Here is a 24,375-nt window from a genome sequence, read left to right as displayed (position 1 = left end):
TCTAAGACAACACTCTACCCAGATTCCTGGCCTGCATGGACAGAACATTCCCGAGTCAGAACTGACTTCACTTATGTGGGGAAAGACGAGGCAATGAAGGCAGTTGTGGTGACCCTAAGAACAGGCTCCCCAGCTGTCTGCTTGCCCATGTCCTCCTGCTTCCTCCCTGATCTTGGCCCAGCACAACACTCACCGTATGGCTCCACACTCAGTGGCTGTGTGTGGCTACAGCTGCACAGCCGGCCTTATACTCTGTTTTTTGGGGAAGTTAAAAGGGGCCAGGGTGATTGCTCCAGGCCAGGCTTGGGGATAATGGAACTGATAAAAATTTGTTCAGTTTTGTTCACCCCAGACCCTGCTCTCTATTAACACAGCAGAGTCCTGCCCTCTGAGTCTTGCTGCCCTAAGTAGAAGCCCATCTGCACCAGTTTATTTGAGAGGCATGCATAACACCATGATGTAATTAGTATTAATTAGTGCCCAGCCTGAATTATACCCCTTAATTCAGAAGCAGCTTTCCAAAGTGACGATTCTAGGAAGTAAAGTGCAGATCTCAAGGAGCAGCTAGGAACTGTGGAGGGAAGGAGGACGAGGTAAGCCTCAACATCCCTACGAGGTGCTTCATAGACAGCACACCCCTGATCCTCGCCTTCACCCATCTCCACTGAGACTGTAGGATTTTCCTGCTTCACAGATGTAAGCAATAGGCTTCAGAGAAGGAAAGGCTTTTTTTTTTATGTCAACTTGGCAAAAACATCATCTGAGAGGAGGGACCGTCAACTGACAAATGCCTTCGTAAGATCAGGCTGCAGGCAAGCATTTTTTTAGTGATTGATGGGAGAAGGTCCAGCCTATTATGGGTGCTTCCATCTCTGGGCTGCTGGTCCTGGGTTCTATAAGAAAGAAGGCTGAGCAAACCACGATGAGAAAGCCAGGAAGCAACACCCTCCATGGCCTCTGTATCATCTCCTTCCTCCAGGTTCCTGTCCTGTTTGAGTTCCTGCCCTAACTGCTTTTGCTGATGAACAGTTATATAGAAGTGTATGGTTTCCTCTCTGAGTTGCTTTGGATTATGGTGTTCCATCATAACAATAAAAACCCTAACTAAGACTCATAAGAAATCAAGGGGCAGGGATTTCTAAGTACTAAATATTCTCACATTCTCCCTCTCCCTCTCTCCATCCCTTCCATTCTTTCCTCCCTCCTTCCCTCCTCAAAAACCAGGACCTTTGTGGTTTCCATCTTCAATATGTATGTGGTTTCTTCTGTATTATGGACCTGCATCAAGCTTCTCAACATTTTCTTAATATGTAGGACCACGTATTAGTTGTGGGGGCTGCCCTATGCATTATCTAAAGTTTAATAGCACTATTTGTCTGTATCCTTGAGATGTCTGATGTCACACACACATACACACACACTGAGTAGGCAGCCATTAAAACCATCTCCACACGTTTTATTTCCTAATGTCCTCTAGATCATTTAGAGACCACTGGCCTAGACGACATCATTTCATCCCAACCTCTAAACGCAGCTCCAGGACTGGCAAAGAAGCAGGAACTGGGATGAAAACCCTCATGTTAGGTCTTCTGGTCAACATGGAGACCACATTGCCCTCCCCACCCTCACTGTCTACCTTCTACCAGCCCTCTGGCACTAACAGGGTTAGGAGTAGGATCAAGCAATGAAACGATCATCTCAGACCACAAATTTAAGAAGACACTAACAATTCAATATTAAGCATAAGTAATACTTTAATGCAAACTCTTTTGAAATCAAATTAAGTGCAAATATTTTCACAATGACTAATTTTATTTAAATAATCAAGCTCCAGTTCATTCACTGTTGCCCAAAGAGAAAAGAGTGAGTGTGAAGCCGGGCGATGGTGGCACACGCCTTTAATCCCAGCACTCGGGAGGCAGGCAGGCGGATCTCTGTGAGTTCGAGACCAGCCTGGTCTACAGAGCTAGTTCCAAGATAGGCTCCAAAGCCACAGAGAAACCCTGTCTCGAAAAACCAAAAAAAAAAAAAAAAAAAGTGAGTGTGTAGACCTGGCTTTGCCACATCTTCCTGCCAAGAGTTTGTGTGTTGTTGAAAGTGAGGTTGATGCAGTTTGGAGGTGTTCTATTGGATAGTGCATACTTGCTATGTGTACACTGGCCCACACCTCCAAAGAAGCAGACACAAATCATCTAGAGGGCAAGATGGGCTATGCATGCCTTGACTTCCTCTGCTCTCCCAATGGACCTATAATTAGAGAAGAAGCTGAGAGGCCATTTCCTGGCCTGATTTCAGAGTAACGGTCTTGGCCCTTATCTCTCCACCGACAGACCAGACTGTCCACTTATCTACCTGACAGTGGGAAGGTTGGTCAATTCTAGGACCTCTAAAACTTGGTCTATAAGTTTCAAGTTTGAGATTGCCCCAGTGAGAAAAGGAGAAGCAGACACCCTTCCCTGTTGCTCTCCTTCACCGTGGGGCCCATGACAGAGGTGGCAATTCACTGGATGGCTGGGATGAGTCCCGGGGTTGCTCTTCTCATGAGCCAGCAGCACCATAAGTTCTGCAGGCATTATTTCTCTTTACAGATCTCCATGTACTTAAAGGAGTTGCCCAAGATCCCATGGCAGGTCAGGAACCAGCTGAAACTCAGGGTTTTGTGCCCCTTACACACCCCATTTTGCCCTTCCTCTTGGATTTCTGTCTTCTCCAACCCCATCGATTCATTCACATGGATCCTGTTTTCCTTGCACACAAATCCTGAAAAAAAAAGGCATTCCAATGACTTCAATAACCTTGCCAATAGCCAATGCTGCTATGAACATAGTTGAGCACATGTCCTTTTGGTATGATTGAGCATCATTTGGGTGTATACCCAAAAGTGGTATAGCTGGATCTTGAGGTAGGTTGTTTCCTAATTTTCTGAGAAATCACCATACTGATTTCCAAAGCAGTTGTACCAGTTTGCACTCCCACCAGCATTGCAGGGGTGTTCCCTTTACCCCACATCCTCTCCAGCATAAGTTGTCATCAGTGTTTTTGATACTAACTATTCTTACAGGTGTAAGATGGAATCTCAGAGTTGCTTTGGTTTGCATTTCTCTGATGGCTAGGGATGTTGAACATTTCCTTAAGTGTCTTTCAGCCATTCTAGATCCGTCTGTTTCCACTCCTGCTTTATGTGGTGCCAGGGGCAGAACCCAGGGCTTCATGCATGCCGGGCAAGCACCAGGCCAACCATGCTCATCCCCAGACTCACTTCACTTTAAAAAACAGTTTTATGTAATAATAATAAATCCGTTTTTCATGTGGATTTCTAAATATTCATCTTGTACTAAAATTCAGCCCAGCTCCATTTTACCAAAAGGATGATTCTCATCATCAGTGTGAGAAGGAATGAAATCCCCAGGTCAGAGCAGTGTTTAGGAGCTCAGCCTCCTGAGCCTTACTCACTGATGAGGACACCTGGAGTATTTGTGAGTGAGCTGGGCAAGAAAACTATAGTCATTGCACCTGTACAAGCACGTCCAAAGCTATGTAGAGAACATAGTAAACCACCTTGGAGCCTCCGCCTGCTTTTTAAGAGACTTTGATGGAGCAGGTGCCACAAACTCCACTAAGAGAGCCGTCTCTGAGAAGCATGACCAAAAAGTCTACCTGACTCTCAGTCTGGTACCCAGAGTATAGCAATGCTTAGCGATGGTGGTGGGGAGAACCGTGTCTTATTCCCGCAGCTTTTTATCCATTCATGTGTGTCAGAGCTGGAAGCCTGCACAGGGCTTCATGTGTGCTAGTCAGCTGCTCTATCACAGACTGATGGTCCCAGCCCCTCCTAATCTTTATTATTAAGAGTCAAACAAGAATAGTGACAGCAGAAGATGTCATCCCTGAGGACTTGTGTGGCTATATCCTCCCAGCACCCACCACAGAGCCAAACACACGGACTTTCTGAAGCTGACCATAGATAAAACCAACAGCAGACGACACAGTGGTTGCATGAACAAAAATGTGGCTCTGTCTCCTTTTCAGCTTACAGAGTAACTAACATTGAGCAAACAGTCCTCCTTCTCTGAGTCATTCAGAAGCTCACACATCTCCGTTTGCATCCTGCTTAGCTCCCTGGTAATATCAAAGCTGTCCTTCCCCGTCTTTAACCGAGCTTCTTCGCCTCCAGATGGGCTGAGTTCTATGCCCCAAGGTGAAGTCAAGAGTGAAGGCGGTCATTCAAGACTTACAGGCATGGAAACAATAGATACAGAAGCAGCAGGCTTTGGAGCTGAGAAAGTCAAATCTCTGCCTTGGAAACAGCCAGCTGTTCTGTCTTGAGCAAGTCTTTCATCCATGTATAACTTCTCTAAACCTGTTTCTGCATGGCAGAGATAATGATACTGCTGCCGTAGTGTGATCAATGCAAGGCGTTTGCCACAGCAGGTGAGGGCCCAATCATTGGTTACAACCAGCACGTGCTCATGTGTTCTCTCTCTCTCTCTCTCTCTCTCTCTCTCTCTCTCACACACACACACACTGTGTCTTAGATTCCCAGACCTTATTGAAAGTTTTACTCATAATAAAGAGTTTAATACAGGGTTTTCTCCAAAACGGAGCCTGAGACAAGGATTTGAGTCCACATCCTAGAGTTAACTTGGGGAAGTGCAGAAGCCTTGCTAGAGGAAGAGAGGATTCATCTGGGGAGAGGCACGCAGCCAATAAAATACCTGCTGTAATGCCAGTCACCTTAATGGGTAACAGAAATGGAGCCTAGTACATGCTATGTGTTTGTTCCGCTTAATAGGCCCGATGGTGACTATTGAGTGTCAACCATCTCTCTGGTTACCTAGGAGACCAGCCTCTGAACAAGTCTGGGAGGGAGTATCTTGATTGGGTCAATTATTGAGATGTAAAGACCCACCATTTCCTGGGTTTGGATCCTGGGTTGCATTTGGAAGAGGCTAGCTGCATCTGAGCATTTGTCCCACTACTTCCTAACTATGGATACAATGTAACCATCCGCCTGGAGCCTGGCTACCAGGACTTCCCTGCCATAGTAGACAGTACCCTTGACCTATGAACTCAAGTAAACTGTCTCCCAGACTCAGATATTTTGTTACAGCGACAGGGAAAGCCACTAATACAATAGGAAAGAAGAGCCGGTGTGGGTGAGAGTTCACTCAAAACCGTCACATGTCTGGAAGCTGTTGGCGGGGTCCTGGCAGTACCCAATACACAGATGCTATGTCATTGGGTCTTCCACTGGCGCTTTAGAGCCACCTGCACACATTTCCCTACTATCAGAATGCTTCATGCACCCCCACTGCACCATCCTATTTGACAGGCAGGATGAGATAAAACAGAAAGCTCAAAATGAGACCCAGCTACCAACGATCACAAGAGAGAGGGAGTCTGGTTCAGTAAAGCCATTTTATTGTGGGTAGGAGAAAGAAGGGGACATCTGGCAGGAAAAGAGAGGAGGTTGTCAAGAAGAGTATGGATTTGAACTCCTGGCTGGGACCAGCTCAATACGAACAGATGAAGGGACGTCTCTTGATACACAAAGATCGACGCCAGTGGCCTCCTGTGAAGGGAGAATGGGAGAACTTCAGTCCTGTGTCTACCCTCACATGACACCAGGAAGCTCGTGGTTCCCACCAGCCCTACACCTCACCTATAAAGCCTCTCCCTGAGTGACCAGGCTCACTTCCTGGCACTCTTCTTGAGTCCTTCCCTTCCCATAGCCAACCAACCTCACCTCGAGTACACATGGTCACGCATCTGCCAATACCACAGCGGGGCTGGCCAGAAGCCCAATATGCAAAGTTCCAAGAGCTTCCATCAACCCACTGAAGGCGTTTGCAGGGACCCTAGAGAAGGGAGGAGGCCAAGGGATACAGAGTGAGGGAGAAAGGGAGGGAAGGAGGGAAGGAGGGAGGGAGGGAGAGAGGGAGGAAGGGAAGGAGGGAGGGAGGGAGGGACAGAGTCAGCACTATCCCTAAGGTCCTTGACCACAGGGCCATAACGATAACTAGCTAGCTGAAGTATTGGCCCATAGGGATCGTCACCATTCTCTGCCTCTCTATGACATGATCATCCTTACATCATGAACAAGAAATGGCACCAGGGAAACCAGGTGCAACCTAGAGGTCAGGAAACAGCACCCTGATCACAAAGATAGAGAGGCTGGGAGGAACTTGGACTCAAACCTGACTCTAAAGCCTTGGTGGCACCTCAGTGTCTTGTGTGAGTGTCTATCCCCAACTCTTTGGGGGACAGTAAAGGGGGAATACAGACAAAGCTGTAGAAAGGTTGATACGGGATGGGGTGAAGAGATGCTCCCATTTAATTCTGGTACTCCTCTTACCAAGCCTCTGATCCTGCCTCCAATCCAGACTTGACCCTGGTTGAGTGCCCTGAGAGAGGCCTGGATTTGGAAGTTGATTCTGAAGCTGTGGATGGAGGCAAGGTTGCCCCGGTAGCATCTCCGGCAAACTGACTGCAGAACAAAACAAAAGAGGAAGAAGGGAGGGTCCCTCACCCCTTTGACAGCAGTTCCCATGGTCACAGCCATGGTCTCTGAGTCTCCAAAATCCATTCCCTTCCTCCCTCCTATTCTATTTCCCCTCCCTCCATAACCATTAGAAAACAAGCAAGCAAAGTACACCACATGCTGCCACATGCCCCTCCCCCCACATGCTTCCACACACCCCTCCCCCCACATGCTTCCACACACCCCTCCCCCCACATGCTTCCACACACCCCCACCCCACCCCACACTCTGCTGGTGTGGACTGCTGTGGGAAATGGAGGCATGTCTCCTGTCTGTCCCTGCTCTCAGCCTCAGTCATAAGCCACTTACTTGAGCACTGTCAAACTTTCGAAACTGCCTCACCAGGAGGAACCGACAAGTCTTACATCCAGGGTTGCCCTTCAGACTGATTGTGTCCTCTTCCTTGGGGCACTGAAAATCCTCATCAGCCATATCCTGGCCTGAGACAGCTCCCTCAACCCCAGGGGTGTCGTCACTTCCAGAACCTTCCTCTTCCTCCAGTGATATTAGCTCCTCTCCAGGTGGACACTCTTCTGCTTCCGGTCTTGAGATCTCCACATCCCTAGGCAAGTTGTCATCTCCCAAAGGGCTTTTGAAGTCAGAAGTTTCAGACTCTGGCAAGTAGAAAATTCAAGTGTCCTTCCTTGGCACCTTCCCCTATTCTCCCTAGAACTATGGGTATCTCTTACTCCACTCCAAACACCAGTGTGCAAAACCCTGCCTGTAAAGAAAGGAACCCACAGCCACATCTCCATGAGGAGACAACCCATTTCACACCACGAGGTCAAGAAGGCTAACCACAGTAGCTTAGAGTCCATTCTTTTTGGGTCTGGGTCCCGGATACAGCAACAACTCACTTTATTTCTTTGTGTGTGAAATTGGTATACAATTTCAAAATAAAAAGAAGCCATTGTTACTGCAGACATCATTAGAATTATGTAAAAAGGACAAAATTGGAAATACCACAGCAGAATCAAGGCTACAAACATAACAGATGCTCTCGGGAGTCCTGCAGAGTCCCTGCACCCCTAGTGTACAGGGGTTCTGAAATTGGGGATGATTAGTGATCATGTGATTCCCATCATCTTTACACCAGGAACAAAAGAGGAAGAGCAAACCTGAAGAACCTGATGATTCACTCAGATGAAGAGCAGACGCGCCCCCGACTAGAAGAGCCAGAAGTAGAGCGAATTTCATTTTGGCTTTGTCCTGAAATAGAGAACACAGATGTCTCACACACACACACACACACACACACACACACACACACTGCACTGCCAGACCATTTTGGACCCATGAGAGGGGAAGTGTGGAAAAAGAAGGCAAGAACTCAGAATGACCTGGAAGAGCTGAGGCTGAGTCCAGTCCATGCTGTTCCAAGGAACTCATTTGTTTTGCTTTGCTTATGACAAGGTTTCATGTAGCCCAGGCAGCCTGGAACTCAGGATGTAGCTGAGGAGGGCATAGAGTTCCTGGCTATTCTGCCTCTGCTGCCCAAGTGCTGAGATTACAGGCTTGCACGATCACACCTGGTTTATGTTTTGTTGGGGGTTGATCCCAATGTTTGCTGCGTTGCTGAGCAATCACTCAACGACCTGAGCCCCAGCCCCAGCCCCAAGAAGTCCTTTCTGGGCAAAATGAAGCAGACCATAAGGAGCAGCTCAGCCTTGCTTTCCTGTAAGCCTGCAAGCAAGATCAGTGATTGATTGATTGATGATTCCTTTGTTTACATTAATGAGCTTGGCAGCGTCTGCAATATGAGTAAATGGAAAAGCAACAACTGTCGAGCTTGCTAGGAATGCACAGCGCTTAAATCGTGGGTTCCTTCCCCCAAGCCAGTTACGCTTTCCCCCTATCCTCATCCTGATGAGGAGAGTTTGCCTGTTGCTCAGAAGTGATGCTTACGGCACCAGCAGAAGCTGAAAGCCCCATGAAAGCCTGCCAGCCTTCCACAGCCCTCTGCGTACCTCAGGGTCCTCCCCAGAAGCTGGACATCCCCAGTAGGGAGAACACTTACAGGTCTTCCTTGGTCGTGTCAGGTTTCCAAAGCTGGGTCCCCCCTCAGCCCATCTCACAGCCACATTTATAGGCACCTTGGAGGAAGTCCCCTGGCCAAAGGAGGGTTTGTCTCAATCAGAGGGAGAGGATGAGCTGATAAGAGCCCTTTCTTCACTCCTTTGAGGAGTCTACTTCCCCACACTTGGGGGAGGGAAGCCTTGAGTTCTTGGCCTGAGCTAAGAGTTCTGACTCTCCCCCCAATTCAAGTCTTCCCCACTTTACCTGAGGCATTGGGGGAGCCTATTGATTATCTGTTAGAGTTAAAGGCTCACTTTTGACCAGCATCCCTCTCTGTAGACCGTTGTGTTAGACAGGAAAGTGCCTGTAATGTAGGCACTTTCACAAAGCTGCTTATTGGTTGATTGTACCATCTGAACAACTGGGCTACCCACCCCTGGGACGGCGACTAAAATGTGTCACATCTGTTTTAGAGAATCTCCTGTAGCTACCCCTGTGCCTCTGAGCCCAAGGAGCTGTGTGCGGACCACACCAGGAAGGGAAGAAAGCAAGACAGACAGGAAAACATCTGAGGGCTTTGCTTGTGTTTCTCTGTTTGTTGCCTCTGTTTGTCTCTCTGGTTTTTCTTTTTGTTTTTGACACAGGGTCTTGCTGGCCTGGCTGCCCTGATACTCACTATGTAGCTCAGGCTGGCCTCAAACCTATGGCAATCCTCCTTTCTCAACTTCTCTAGTGCTGAGACCGTAGGCCTGTGCTGCCTCCACACCCACCAGCAAGAAGAAAATACTCAGTGTGAGAACACAGCTTTCCAAGAAGAAACCTGGGCAGCTCCTTCCTGTGAGTCTTCATCGAGACCATAGTTAGATGTGTAAAGAATTCAACCAGTCTGGACCTTGGTGGCATCCACGAGTGAGAAGGGAGGCAGTTATTCCTTCTTTTATTACTCTACACGTCTCTGTGGATTACAGTCTATCTGTGCAAAAATCTGTAACTTGAAGAAAGTCTGTATTAAAGATGTTTTTAAAACACATAAGTCCTTCTCTCAGAAATTCTTATTAATTAGTTTTTCTAGAGCATTTAATGTGTCCAGACTATGGTGATGAAGATGGGCCTGGAAATCACTGAGCTGAGGAACTCAATGAACAGGAATTATTCTCATACAGCCATCTACTTGTTATCAGAATTGGACCCCTTGGTTGGCCAATCTACTGCCTTCATAATTATAAACTTTGCGTATTTCAATACTGTGTGTGGAAATATTGGTTTATTTAATCTTTATGTGCAACATATGCATGCACATGTGTTTATATGTGTGCACATGTGTGCGTGCTCAAAATACCAAACTCAACCCAGAGGTAGATCCCCTAGTTATACTACAAGCAGCCTACCCTCTGAGTCACCTTCCCATCCCTAATCCTTAAAAAGGGAAGTGAGCTAATAATTATCCCTTAATCTACATATTCACACATGCACACTTGTACACATACACACATACAAACATATCACTCACATTGTCTGTTCATCAGCATCACCAGCATGCCCCTGCATTCCCAGCACCTGAACATATCGTCTTAACCTGGACACTGAATAATGCCCCAGGAGTCATGAAGCCTACAGTCATAGATAGGTCGTGTGTGATGTTTGATAGGTTCTTTTATGACCTATAGAAAGTCTAAAAAACAGCCAACTTTACTGAACGGTTTGTTCCTTAAGAACCAGAAATGACTCTCCAGGCTCCTGTGATGGAAAGAATCCTACAATGCTCTCTAAAGTCTTCACCATTTCCCACCTCCCAGTGTGTATACTGTACAAAATCCTTGGGACTATTGATATGGACCTTTTTCCTGTGGTCATGTTATATATTCTACAGTAGAACTAATTTTAAGATGGGGATAGTGATGGGATTGTGGCTCAGTGGTGCCCAGCATTCATGAGGCCCTGGGTTCAATCCCCAGCATGGATGGAAGGATGGGAAGAAAGGAAGTAAGGAAGAAAGGAAGAGAGGAGGGAGGGAGGGAGAGAGGGAGGGTAGGAGGGAGGGAGGGAGGGAGGGAGGGAGGGAGGGAGGAAGGGAGGGAGGGAGGAAGGGAGGGAAGAGGAGGAAAGGGGCATAGAAGAGAGGAGAAAAACCAGATGGGAGGAGAAAGGAAAACAGGAGGAAAGAGGAAGGGAGGTAGGTAGGGGGAACAGAAAGACAGAGAAGGGCTATATGGGGTGAATTTGTCTAAGCAAATGAACCCTTTAAAGCAACTTGGCTCTTCCTGAAGTCACAGGTCTCTTGTTAGGATATTCAACCCAAGGGACCTATTGTTGGCTTTTAGAGTGAAGTGCACCATGACAAGGAATATGGGCAGTCTTGAAAACTAACAGAAGCCCTTCTTGGAGCCAGTGAGAAATCAGGAACCTCAGTGCCATACCCACAAGAAACAGAATTCTTCTACAACCTCATTAGCTCAGAAATGCGGTCAAGCAACATTTTGATTTCAGCCTTAAGAGCCCCTAAAGAGAAACCCCAGTCATGCCATATGCATATCTCTGATCTACCGAACTGTGTGGCCCTACATTACTAAACGTGTAGCAATATATCCTGTGGCATGGCTGCCCAACAACTTCGGGACCATCTCCCTGTCAGTTGGTTCACTTGGTGGAGGGAGGGGCATAGGCAAGGGTCCCAAGAAATACGCCCGAGAACCTGCTAGAATAGAACACCAGGACAGAAGAACAGCTAATAGACAGAGGATGAGTCCTTTCAGATCATAAAAGACACACGTAGCCTTTTATAGACTCAGGCGGCTCTGCTCAGTTGGACTCCCTAGCCTCATAAAAAAGATAAAGTCTGAATATGACTAACTGCCTGCTGGCTGGGCTTGGCCAACATCCTTGTGGGGCAGATAAAGGTGATAAAAGGGTCAACACAATCCCAGGGGCAAGCGGCCCACGAGATAGGGATGAAGCCGTTGCTCTGTGAAACAGGTCTTCCCTGGCACTTCCTCATTTAGGTGTCCCAACACTTGTGATAGAGTAAGATGCACCACATCCCAGAGCTGGAAAGTCCTGAGAGATGAGCCAGTCCAGCCTCCAAGTGTCCGATGGGGAAAGACCAGGTATCCTGATTCCTTCCTGCTCCCTCTCCTCCTCAGCTGCAGCCTCACAGACCCAAGCCACCACGACTGGTGATATACAAAACCCATCATCCCCACACTTTCCATTGGAAGTCTCTCTGCTCACAAGCAAATAACCTGATTTCATTGTTGCTGCTTGCAAGGCTGTCCACTAACAGGGTCCTAACCACTGATACAACTTCACTAGAGTGATAGACCCTCATCAAATTGGTTCCAGCTGCTCTAACCCAGATAACACGTCTGTACTACTCTATCTCATCTGCTAGACCCCAGCTAACAGTCGCCTGCTCATACAAACCTTCTCTAAGAACCATCTAGACACACACCCCACCATCATAGCCAGTTACTTTGCTCCACATCATTCTATTTCTTTTTACATTCTAGTTGCACTTTTGAGATTATAATTATGTTTTCCCTTGCTATTTCCTCCCTCCAAATCCTCTCCCTTCTCTCCTTCAAATTCATGGCTTTTTAAAAGAAACTGTTATTGCATGTGTGCATGGGTGTGTGTATGTGTGTTGTCTATGTGTATGTGTGAGTGTGTTCCTAAATATAACCTTTTCAATCTGTATAATGTGACTCCTATGTATGTTTTCAGGGTTGCCATTTGGCCCTGGATAACTAGTTTGTGTGCTCTTCCCTGGGAAAAGCCATCTCCTCTTCTCCCAGTCTTTACAGTTGCCTATAGTTCTTCGTGTAGGGTTGAGGTTCCATGGGCTTTCCCTTGTCTATTTTGGCATGTCCATTGGTGTCATCGCACTTATGGTCATTCATGTTGATGAGACTTTATTGGTGTAACTTCTAACATTATTAGGAGACAAAAATCTCACAGCAAACTCTCTGATCCTCTGACTCATACAATCTTTCTGTCCACACTTCCTCAATGAACCTTAGGTGTGAGAGTTTTGTAGATGTATCCATTGGGACTGGGCGCCACAACTCTGCACTTTGGTTGGTTGTGGTTTTCTGTAGTGGTCTCTGTCTGTTGCCTACGGTAGTGCCCTTGATGAGGAGTGAAGACCACACTTCTCTGTGGGTAGAAGGGCAAATGTTTGTAGATTGTTGTTAAGAATGATGCTGGGCTAATAACGTTCTAGATTCTCCTCCAATAACCATGACTTCTCTAGCACTGAGTAGCTGGCTAGGTTTCGGTGCCAGGCATGGTTTCCCTTGTGTTGGCAGGGTCCTAAGTCCAATTAGACAGTTTTTGGCTGTTGCCAAGGTATGTGTGCCATTGCTGCACCCTTAGGGCTATCATGCAAGGCTCGTCATTGATGTGGTTCATAGGTATCATCGCTGGGTAGGACTATTGGTGCCGCCCTCCTTTGGAAGGTTGCACAGTGTCTTCTGGTACTGTGAAAGTAAACCCCCAGGGTGGGGGACATTCAGTCCAGTTCCAGCTAAGGGATCTCTGGGGTCCATTTTTGAAGTTCGTGGTGTCTTCAGCTATAGGGACTTACCTCCTATTTCTGGGATGGGGGATAACAAAGGGCAATAGCAATAGATTCTGTATTTGGGGACAACCCTAGCCAACAACTCAAAAATAAAAGAGGCTTCCCAAGCCAAGTACTAGGTTTTTGTTAGGTGATCTTTAATTCTTGAAAAGAGCACCATAAGCCCAGATGAGAAAAGTTCATTAAAACTGTGTATGTGTGTGTGTGATTGTGTGGTTGTGTATGTAATTGTGTGTATTTTAGGGTTTTAGGTAAATAGCAGTATAATTCCTTGTGAGTTTTCAGACATCATTATTGTTGTTTTACCATCCTCCCTCCTTCTTTTGCATTTACCTCTCTTCCCTCTTTAAAGGTCCTCCCCTCTGCCGTTTCCCTGGGCAGATCACTGGTACCCAGCTATACCCCTTTCTATTGCCCCCCACCAAACACCCTACACATCTGTCAATGATCCTCTTTTTCCATCCTTGCTTTTGTAGTTACTACAAACTATGAACTCATGTCTGAAGATCTGAAGCCAGGAGCGGCCAATGAGAGAGAGCATGCAGCATTTGTCTTTCTGGGTCTGGCTCACTCCACATAGCAGGATTTTTTCGGGTTCCATCCACTTACTTGAAAAGTTCATGATTTCATTTTTCTTTACATCAGAATAATAAGAAGAATTCCCTACTTTATACATGTACCACCTTTCCATCACCCATCCATCAGTTGTAGGACATTTTGGTTGTTTCCATTTCCTGGCTATTGTAAATAGAGCATTGGTGAACATTGGTGAACATGGCTGAGCAAGTGTGCGTAGAATAGGATGTTGAGTCCTTTGGGCATATGCCAAGGAGCGTATAGCTGGACATACAGTAGGTTTATTTTCAGCTGTTTGAGAATTCTCCACACTGATTTCCATAGTGGCTGCCGTGCACCGCGGCCCCAGTCTGCACTCTATGCACTAGACCCCCGTTCACGAGGTTTGGGTAAGGGGCTGGAGATTGAGAACTCAGACTCAGAGACAGACTGACACCAAAGCCCCAAGAATGCTCTTTTATTGTGTTCAGGGGCAGATTATATAGAGATAGCCACGCCCCAGCCTAACCCACCAGAAACCACTCTCCTGCCATCAGGAACTCCTGAAGGTCTCATGCTCAGAGCAGCTGTAGGCACTCAGATTAGGAGAAAACAAGTTGTTTACAAGAAATTCAGGATCTGGGGTCTCACTGCTCCCAACAGTGGCTGAACCAGTTTGCACTCCTACCAACAGTGAATGAGGTTTTCTTTTCCCCTGCATCCTCCCAGCATTTGGTTTTGGTTGTTCAGTTGATCTTTGCCATTCCAGCTGGGATAAAATGAAATCTCAAAATTGTTTCGATTTGCATTTCCGTAATTACTAGGGACAGTGGACATTTTTCAGATATCTCTTGCCATTCTTTTTGTTTTGTTTTCGATTACCCCTTAATCAGGTTTCAGACCCATTTTTTGAATGAGCCATTTATTTTTTGACTCCGTATTTTGAGTTCTTTGTATATCCTGTATAATAATCTTCTGTCAGGTATATAACTGGAAAAGATTCTCTCTCATCCTGTAGGCTTCCTCTTCACCTAGCTGATTGTTTTTTTACCTGTGTGGAAGCATTTTAGTTTCATGGAGTCTTGCTTGTTCATTTTTGGCCTTAGTTCTTGGGCAAATTGACTTCTATTCAGAAAGGTCCTCTCCTATTCCTACATCAGGTAGGGTACCACCTGTATTTTCTTCTACATGTTTCATGCGGAGGACTTTGATCAAATTGGAGTTAGTTTTTGTGTAAGGTGATAGATCCAACTTAATTTAATTTTGGTGGCTTGGTTGAATCTAGAAATTCATCCATCAGGTTGTTTTTGTTTTATTTTGTTTTAAGATTTACTTGTTATGTATACAGTGTTGTGCCTGTGTGCATGCCTGCAGGCCAGAAGAGGGCACCAGATCTCATTACAGATGGTTGTGAGCCACCGTGTGGTGAATTAAACTCAACGCTGTTGGAAGAGCAGGCAGTGCTCTTAACTGCTGAGCCATCTCTCCAGCCCCAGTTCAGGTTTCAAAAATATCCAAATCAGGAGCAGAAGGAGACGGAGCACGAGCAAGGAACTCAGGACCACGAGGGGTGCACCCACACACTAAGACAATGGGGATGTTCTATCGGGAACTCACCAAGGCCAGCTGGCCTAGGTCTGAAAAAGCATGGGATAAATCCGGACTAGCTGAACATAGCGGACAATGAGGAATACTGAGAATTCAAGAACAATCGCAGTGGTTTTCGATCCTACTGCACGTACTGGCTTTGTGGGAGCCTAGGCAGTTTGGATGCTCACCTTATGAGACCTGGATAGAGGTGGGCAGTCCTTGGGCTTCCCATAGGTCAGGGAACCCTGATTGCTCTTCGAGCAGATGAGGGAGGGGGACTTGATCGGGGGGAGGGGGAGGGAAATGGGAAGCGGTTGCGGGGAGGAGGCAGAAATCCTTAATAAATAAAAAAAAAAATAAAAAAAAATATTTCCTTACAATTTTCTGTATTTTTTTTTTAGTGTCTGTCATATTATTTCTCCATTCATTTCTGATTCTGTTCATTTGTATCCCCTCTTTGGGTCAAGGATCTCTTAAAGCTGTTTATCATCTCAAAGGTAAACAAGGGTCTTATTTGTTGACTCTTTGTATTGTTTCCTGTTCTGTTTTGTTGGTTTCTGCTCTGATTCTCATTATTTCTTGCCATCTACTGAGTTTAGATTCAGTTTGTTCTTACTTTTCCAACTATTTGAGTTGCATCACTAAGCCATTTATTGTGCGCTTTCTGATTTTAATGTAGGCACTTGAAGTTATAAGTTCCCCTTGTAGGATCACTTTCAATGTGTGGTTTTGTTGTGTTGTGTTTTTATTTTCATTTGGCTCCAGAAGGTTTTTTTAAATTTCTTCCTTGATTTCTTCTTTGACCCATTTATCATTCATCATGGTTTAATCTCCATGAGTTTGCGTGTTTACTGGAGGTTCATTTGCTGTCAGTTTTACATCACAGCGCACTGTGGTCAGATGGGATACAAGGGATGAGTTCAACCTTTTTTAACGTGGTTTATTTTAGAAAAGTTTCCATGTGCTGCTGAGTGGAATGTGGATTCTTTGGAGTTTGTATAGAATACTCTGTTGCTATCTGGTATCATTTGGTATGATGGCAATTCATCCTGATACTTCCCTGTTTACTTTTTATGTACAGATGACCTGTATACTGGAAAAAGTAGGCTATTGAAATCATCTATTTGTAAGGGATTGGTGTGAATCAATGTCTAAATCTAGTAATGATAGATAGATAGATAGATAGATAGATAGATAGATAGATGGGATATTAAGGTAGTGTCTTCCTGGTTAACTGTTTCCCTAATTAGGATGAAGTGTCCCTCTTTATCTCTTCTGTTAAGCTTTAATTTGAAGTCATTTTGTCAGATATTAGGATACAGACACCTGCTTCCCATCTGACTGGATTCTTCTGTCCAAGCTTCAAGGTGCTGCCTATCTTTAAAACTGTGTTTAATGGAAACAACTGAGAGGGATTTTGTTTCTGATCCATTGAATCAGTCTATATCTTTTTATTGGAGAATTTAGGTCATTGATATTTAAAGTTATTATTTGCTTGCTTGTTTTGTTTTTCAATACAGAATTTTTCTGTGCACACCAAGCTGGTCTCAAACTCAGGGATCCTCCTGTCTCTGCCTCACAGGTGTTGGAATTAAAGGCGTGCACCACAATGCCCGGCAATATTTAAGTAATCATTAATGTGTGTGCTAATTGTTACCATGCGTTGTTGATTTTTGGTGGTGCTGTGTTCTCAGTGGTGTTTTGTGTTTTAATAATTATGGCTTCATATTTCTTGCCACAGTCTCCCTGATACCTCATTCCTCTCTCCAGCTCCAAACAATGCTTCCTGTGTTTATTTAGGTTTGGTTTGTAGTATATAAATGTTTTGGGGGTGTTTGTATTCTGAAAAGGTTGTTTTTCCTCTTTCAATCATGAAAGAAAGCTTTATGCATTATGTATTATTCTAGGTTGGCCATTGTAGCCTTTTAGGACTTGGGATGCATTGCTCTAGGCTCTTCAGCATTCAAAGATCCCATTGAGAATTCAACTGTTATAATTATGGGTTTCCCCATATCTGTGAATTGTGGTTTTTCTCTTATAACTTTCAATACACCTTGTTTGTTATGTATGCTTAGTGTTTCAGCTATGATATGCCATAGGGAACTTCTTTTCTGGTCTTGTCTATTTGGTGTGTTGTGTGTTTCTTGTGTTTGTATGGGTATGTCTTTTCTTAGTTTGGGGACATTGTCTATGTTGAAGAGCTGGACTATGCTGTTTACTTGGGATTCTTCTCTCTCATCTATGCCTATAATTCAAAAGTTTAATTTTTTTTCACAGTTCCTGAATTTCCTATGTGTTCCTTTTCTGTGCTTTTATTTCTAATTCATTCTGCTTGGTTATTTGGTCTAGATCCTCTACTTTATCTTTGAGATCTGACGTTCTATCTTCTGCTTGATCCATTTGACCTGCAAGGCTTTCCTTGGGGTTTCCTAGTTGAGTTACTGGGGTTTTCCACTCCATTTTCATTTCAGTTTGAGTCCTCTTCAGTGTTTCTACCGCCTGGTTGAATTCCGCTCTCAAGTCCTGCATTGTCTCCATCATCTCCATCAGTTCTATGTTTGTGTTTTCTTTTGCAACCCTCGGGCATTTATTTCACTTAGCTCTTTCTCCTTGAATTCATTGAACTGTTGCTTGTGTCTCCTTTAAACTCCTAGAATTCTTTTTTCTATATTTATTCTTCTCTCACACATTAAATCCCCACTGGAGTTTCCTATCCCTCTACTCCTCCAGCTTCCCCCATTTTCCACCTCCCCCAGATCCACTCCTCCTCCATTTCCCAACAGAAAAGAGCAGGCCTCCTGGGGATAGCAACCAAACAAGGCTGTGGTAGTTTGAATGAAATTGGTCCCCATAAACCATAATCTCATAGGGACACTCTTAGTAGGTGTGACTTTGTTGGAGTGGATATGCCCTTGTTGTGGGGGTGAGCTTTGAAATTTTATATACTCAGGATATTGCCCAGTGTGTCAGCTAGCTTCCTGTTGCCTGCAACATGTAGGACACTAGGCTATTTCTCAGGCAACCCGTCTCCCTGCATGCCACCATACTCCCTGCCATGGTGGACTGAACCCCTGAACTGTAAGCAAGCTCCCTCAATTAAATGTTTTCTTTATGAGAGTTGCCAAGGTCATGGTGTCTCCTCACAGTAATAACTAAGACAATGACATAAAAAGTTACAAGAAGACTAAGAACAACCCTCATATCAAGGCTGGATGGGGCAACCCAGTAGAGGGTAAAGTATCCCAAGAGCAGGTAAGAGTCAGAAACACCATTCACTTCCGATGTTAGGAGTCCCACAAGAACGCCAAGCTATACAACCATAACACGTTTGCAGAGGACCTAGCTCAAACCCACGCAGGCTCCCTGATTGTTTCTTCAGTCTCTGTGAGCCCCCTATGAGCCTTGCTTAGTTGTATGTGTAGGTTATGTTCTCCTGGTGTCCTCTGGTTCCTACAATCCTTCCTCCCCTTCTTGTGGGGGGTTCCCTGAGTTCCAGCTATTGTTTGGCTGTGGGTATCTGCATCTGCTCCCACTGGTTACTGGATGAAACCTCTCTAATGACGATCGGACTAAGCTCCAGTCGACGAGTACAGGAGAATATCATTAAGAAGCACTTCACTGACTTTCTTTTTCTTTTGTGGCCGGTTGTGTTTGGTTCTATCCTGGGTCCCTAGGCTATCCAGCATCTGGTTCCTGGCCATCCAGACAGGGTCAGATGTGCGGCTCATGGTGAGGGCCTCAAACTGGCCCACTCATTAGCTGATTGCTCCCACGTTTATGTGACATCATTACCCCAGCACATTTTGCATCTTTAACAAAAAAAGGAAAGGATAGGTGAAAGTAATTGCAAACCTACTGTGTCACGGTGGGGCCAGCATAGTCATAGGGAGCCCCACTGGTCCTCACTCTTCGCTAAGCAGAGATGATAACCTCCATTCAAAAGCACAGAAACTGCTGTACCAAGAGGCTGTCTAACTCTCTAGGACACCCGGCTGGAGGACGCGAGAACAGGGTCAACTCCTCTCCACCTCCAGGACTTCAGGGAAGTCAAGAGCCTTCCCCCCAGGCATCGACATTTTTGCACATTTGGATTTTCCACATTGACTGCTGGAGAAACAAACCTGACACACACACACACACAATGAATATGAAGATTGATATTTTTCATTGACTTTGGCTTAAGGTTTTAGATAATGAGAAAATCTGGCAGAGACAAACTTGAGTTGAGGCTCCCAGGATGGTTTTCCATCCCAGCCTAAGGTGGTAGCTTTCCAGACTCCAGCCAGATGGAGATGCCCCCGCTCTGCTGTTCCATGGGGTCGCCAGAGACATGCACGCACGTTTGTGGCTCAGCCAGGTGGTTCGTGTGCCGTGTGCCAGGTCCTGCCTGAAGTGCTGAAATTCCCTGTGTCCCCTCATCATTGTGTTCCAGTCTAAACAGTTGTTAGAGGACGGCAAGGTGGCTCAGTGGGTCTTGGTGCCGAGCCTGACAGTTGCATGGTCCCCACATGGTAGAGAGAATGGCCTGGTGGAAGGAGAGAACTGATTCCCAGAAGTTATACAACTTTGGTATGCACAGTGTAGCATGTGCCCCCTCCCCCCCACAATAATATAAGTGTAATTCTAAAAGTGAGTATTTGGTTAAAGCAACAAGATCAGGGACACGTGAGGAGATAAATGAGAAGGTTTACACCTGAGTATGAGATAACCAAATTAACCAGATAGCAGGGAGGAAAAAATAATTGTGGTCTTGGCAGGTTTCCCCTTGCCAATTCTACCAAATCCTTCTCTGAGAAGTACAGAGCACCAGTGCCCTTTCACCTAGTAAAATTAACTTTTTTTTTCTTTTTGGGGGGTTTTTCGAGACAGGGTTCCTCTGTAGATTTGGAGCCTGTCCTAGAACTAGCTCTTGTCGACCAAGCCGGCTTCGAACTCACAGAGATCCACCCGCCTCTGCCTCCCGAGTGCTGGGATTAAAGGCGTGCGCCACCACCACCTGGTGTAAAATTAACTTTACAGTAGTTACACCTTTATACATATTCTAAGGCGTCTAGTTGAAACAGACGGAATTGTGGGTAAGTGTCTAAGAAAGCTGCTGTTCCAGTGAGGGGATCACCCCTAGACCTTCCTGAGGGTGGGCAAGGAGAGGAGCAGCAACAGGCTGAGACTTCCCGGGGCAGGTGCTCGAGGCAGCCCTGGCTGCTGCGCCTTGTGTCTTCCTTCTGCTTTGTCACCTGCTAAAAGCCAGTCTTCCTGATTGTTTGCTCTGTCTGGGCCTTCGAGTGGATTGCCCTCCTTGGAGAAAGGCTGTGGAAGTGCTCAACTGCAGGAGGCCAGGACGCCGCAGCTCCCCAGCTCCAGTACAAATCGTCTTGTCACTCCACAGTGGAGACACTGCGCACCGCAGCCCCGGAACCTGGAGGTTCCAATTCCAGGGCCCGAGACAAAGCAGTCCCTTATTCCCAAAATTTCTCTCTCATTCTTTTGTTGTTGTTATTGCTTTTCTTTTTGTAACAGGGTTTCTCTGTATAATAAAAGAGCTCAGACTCACAGAGTGAGTTTAAGTCCCAAGTGCCGGGATTTAAAGGCATTGCTTTCCCATACCCAGCTCATTCTCGTGCTTGTGGCAAAACTTACTGGAATTTTTATCTCCCCTATAGTTGGGCAGAGTGAAGTGCAGTGTGAATAAGAATTCTTTCTGTTTTCTTTTGCTTTGGATTGCTGCTGGCGCCTACAATACCCAGAGTCTTTCCTACACAAATTGGACCCAGGAAACAAACTGTTGAGGGAGACACAAGCAAATATTTGCGGTTAAGAAAAAGAAAACTCAAAACCCTGGGACAGGATCTGGTATGAGGTAGCCATGGTCCTGGACTTTAAGGCCAGCTGCTGAGTCAGCCCGGTGATGAAAGTCACACAGGCTGCTTGTGTGCCCAGGAGCAAGGATACCCTATCCGGGAGCTCCTTATCACTCACAAAGAACAGGGGCCTGTCTTTGATGAAGACAGAAATGTCATAACAAAACAATGTTAGAGGCAGGAGTTCTTATCCTGTCTCCAGAGAGGTTGTAGAGAGGGAGGCTTCGAATTGAAGCCACAGGAATCCTTGCTCCAAGTGCTCGTTCTCAGGGAGGGCGCTGCCAGCACTAGGGCATTGGCATGCAGCACCTTCAGCTGAATCAATCAGCTTCAGCTGATCAGTGAGGATTAACAGACGCACACTGGGTCATGGCAGGACCCATGAGCCTCAGGCATCATGGTGAGAGCACTCACCGGACCAGAAGTGATACAAAAACTTAAATTATTTATTTATTTATTTATTTATTGTGTAGGTGTAATGCATAAATGTGTGGCAATCATAGGCAACTCACAAGAATCCTTTCTCCCCTCCCACCGTGTGGGTCCCCCAAGAATCAAACCCCAGTCGTCAGGGTTGGCATCAAGTGCCTTTACCCCCTGAGCTATCTCAACATCCACAAAAGTTTGAGCAGTGAACGTACACACAGGGGCAAACTCTGAGACAGAGAGAGAGATACTAGAGACTCGGAGGGAAAGGGGCTCTTTTATAGAAGTAACCTTCCGGGCAGTGGGGGTGCACATCTTTAATCCCAGCACTTGGGAGGCAGAGGCAGGTGGATCTCTGTGAGTTCAAGGCCAGCCTGGTCTACAGAGTGCGTTCTACAGCCTGGTCTACAGAGCCAGGCCACACAAAGAAACTCTTGTCTTGAAAGAAAGAAAGAAAGAAAGAAAGAAAGAAAGAAAGAGAGAGAGAAAGAAAGAAAGAAAGAAAAAGGAAAGAGGGCTGGAGAGATGGCTCAGTGGTTAAGAGCACTGACTGCTCTTCCAGAGGTCCTGAGTTCAATTCCCAGCAACCACATTGTGGCTCACAGTCATCTGTAAAGAGACCTAGCGCCCCCTTCTGGTGTGTGGGCACACATGAAAGGAATGCTGTACAGATAATAAATAAATCTTAAAGAAAGAAGAAAGAAAGAAAGAAAGAAAGAAAGAAAGAAAAGAAAGTTTCCTGGCCTTGCTTCCCACTTGTATGGGACTGAGTCTGAACAGAATTCAAAAGGGCAGCTCACTATCTTGTTACATTTTAAATCTCATAATACCACCTGCGGTCCTCAGGAGTCAGGCTCTGATGGTCTGAATAAGTCATCACAAGTCACTGGGGTCTGACTGCTAGGAAGTCTCCTCTTTATTTTTGGTCCTGTTTTGGGGGAACTTTTTGTCTCTACACCTCAGTCTCTGGAAACTCCCTCTGTGAGAGTTTTGCAATGAGCCCTGGTAACATCTGGCTGCTTGCTGGGTTCTGTCATTACACTCTCCAGTCTGCTTTCTCGGTCTGCTCCATGGCTTCAGGTTGTCTGGGACCCTGTGCTGGTAGCAGAAAGAAAGTACAAGAAGAAACATCCCAAGCATGTGTGTAGGAAAGTGATAGCCAATGATGGGATGGATGAATACAAGGGGAATCATAAACCTGTGATTGTAGGACACAGCCTTGATAAGCTCAATAGAGGCCCGAGTCTCCGCAGTTTACTCTGGTTCCAAGAAAGACCACAAACTGAGACCACCCAGCCACCTCCCAGGAACAGACCATCCAAAGGGAATTCCTAATGTTCCAACCATTATAGATAGGATCACCTGCCAGCACACACCCATCTCTTTTCACCAGGACATCCCTAGACAAATGTCAGCCAATCAGGGGTCCTGAACCTTAGAAATCCCTCACCCCTATCTTTGCTGCCATAAAAACCCATCCCTAACTGAGCTCGGGGCTCTCCAACCACTCCAATACAATGGACACACAGAGAGACCAAGTTTGCATACTTGTGTAAGAATAAAGACTTTTTGCTTTTACATACAGGACTCGGTCTCCTCATCAGTTTTGGGGGGACTCTGTGATCTGGGCATAACACGATGGCATCATAAACAGCTTTTATATCATATTTTGGTAACTTTGATGACACCAATTTACAAAATTATAATCCTCTCAATTTACAAAATGATAAAATGGGACTAATTGCATCTACTTCTCTGACCAAAACAGGCTTAAAGAACATCACACACGTCCCTAAGAAATTGTTAACTAAACTTCACATGATGGTACTGTCCCCAGTGGAGGTCCAGCCACGTAGAATTTCCCCTCTGTATGTGAACGTGCGCAGCCCCTTAGCAGCTGGATTCTGTTCCTGTTGCCTGCTCATGCAGAGGACTGCTGATCTGTGTGTCTATCCCTAAATAAAGAGACCTTTATTATACTCCATTCTGGCTTAGTGTGGGACTATTTTATTGTAATCGATAACAGCCCACCATGGCACTATGGGACACAGTGAAGGCAGTTGCCCCTCTGAAGCACCAGTTGCCCCTCTGAAGCACAATTAATAAAAACTCAGAGACAAAAATTGGGGTTCAACCTGAAGATCCGAAAAGCAAAGCAGCCAGCCACTGGCTCTTACCTCGACCTCAGTCTGAAACGAAGATCCTGCCTCCCGGAATCTCAGAATGAGACTGTGAACTGTCTTCTCCCGTGTTATATTCCTCTTTAGGACTGGGATTAAAGGCTTACACTGCCCGGTTTCTAGGGCAAACTAGTCTGGCTACTGGGATTAAAGGTGTATGTTACCACTGCCTGGTCTGTAAGGCTTATCAGTGGGGCTGTTTTACTCATCTTCAGGCAAGTTTTATTTATTCAGATACAAATGAAATATCACTATACACCCCTCTCTGCTGAGATTGCTGGCTGCAACCTAGGATTGCACTGGAAGTTCATTTGGCCAACCCAAACCGTGGGAACCCTGTGCTGCTGGCTTCCACCTGTGAAACTGCAGCCGGTTCCTTCCAGGAAGAGACTGAGAGGGAGGGAGGCCTCTCTACAGGGTCCCAAGAGGAAAATCCGTTCATCCACTGGCCATGCACTCCAAGAACTGGCTAGTTTCACGTCAGCTTGACGCGGACTGGTCATCTAAAGGGAAGGAATCTGAAATGCCTCCAGATGATCAACTGTAGAGCATTTTCTTAATTAGTGATTGACGGAAGAGGGCCCAGCCCACTGTGGGTGGTGCCATCTCTGGGCTGGTGGTCCGAGGGTCTAT

At 45.9% G+C, this 24,375-nt stretch overlaps 1 protein-coding gene across 2 annotated transcripts; it reads right to left on the bottom strand.

The window, feature by feature from the left end:
* Positions 1 to 5,513: 5,513 nt before the first annotated feature.
* On the bottom strand, positions 5,514 to 7,738 carry Prg2 (proteoglycan 2, pro eosinophil major basic protein). Of its 2 annotated transcripts, none has more exons than XM_041639887.1 (5): positions 7,681 to 7,738; positions 6,851 to 7,155; positions 6,356 to 6,487; positions 5,747 to 5,858; positions 5,514 to 5,572 (listed from the first exon to the last, which is right to left on the bottom strand). In XM_041639887.1, exons 1-5 carry the CDS (start codon positions 7,736 to 7,738, stop codon positions 5,514 to 5,516), a joined length of 666 nt encoding a protein of 221 aa, XP_041495821.1. The 2 variants fall into 2 exon arrangements, with proteins under 2 accessions (XP_041495821.1, XP_041495823.1); XM_041639889.1 differs by having other exon boundaries at positions 6,884 to 7,155.
* Between the last annotated feature and the right edge of the window lie 16,637 nt (positions 7,739 to 24,375).

The sequence above is a fragment of the Microtus oregoni genome, unplaced genomic scaffold, assembly GCF_018167655.1.
Source record: "Microtus oregoni isolate MIOR12 unplaced genomic scaffold, Mior012 000060F_ref0000265, whole genome shotgun sequence".
Taxonomy (NCBI): Eukaryota; Metazoa; Chordata; class Mammalia; order Rodentia; family Cricetidae; genus Microtus; species Microtus oregoni.
This window is presented reverse-complemented; position numbering and strand designations above follow the sequence as displayed.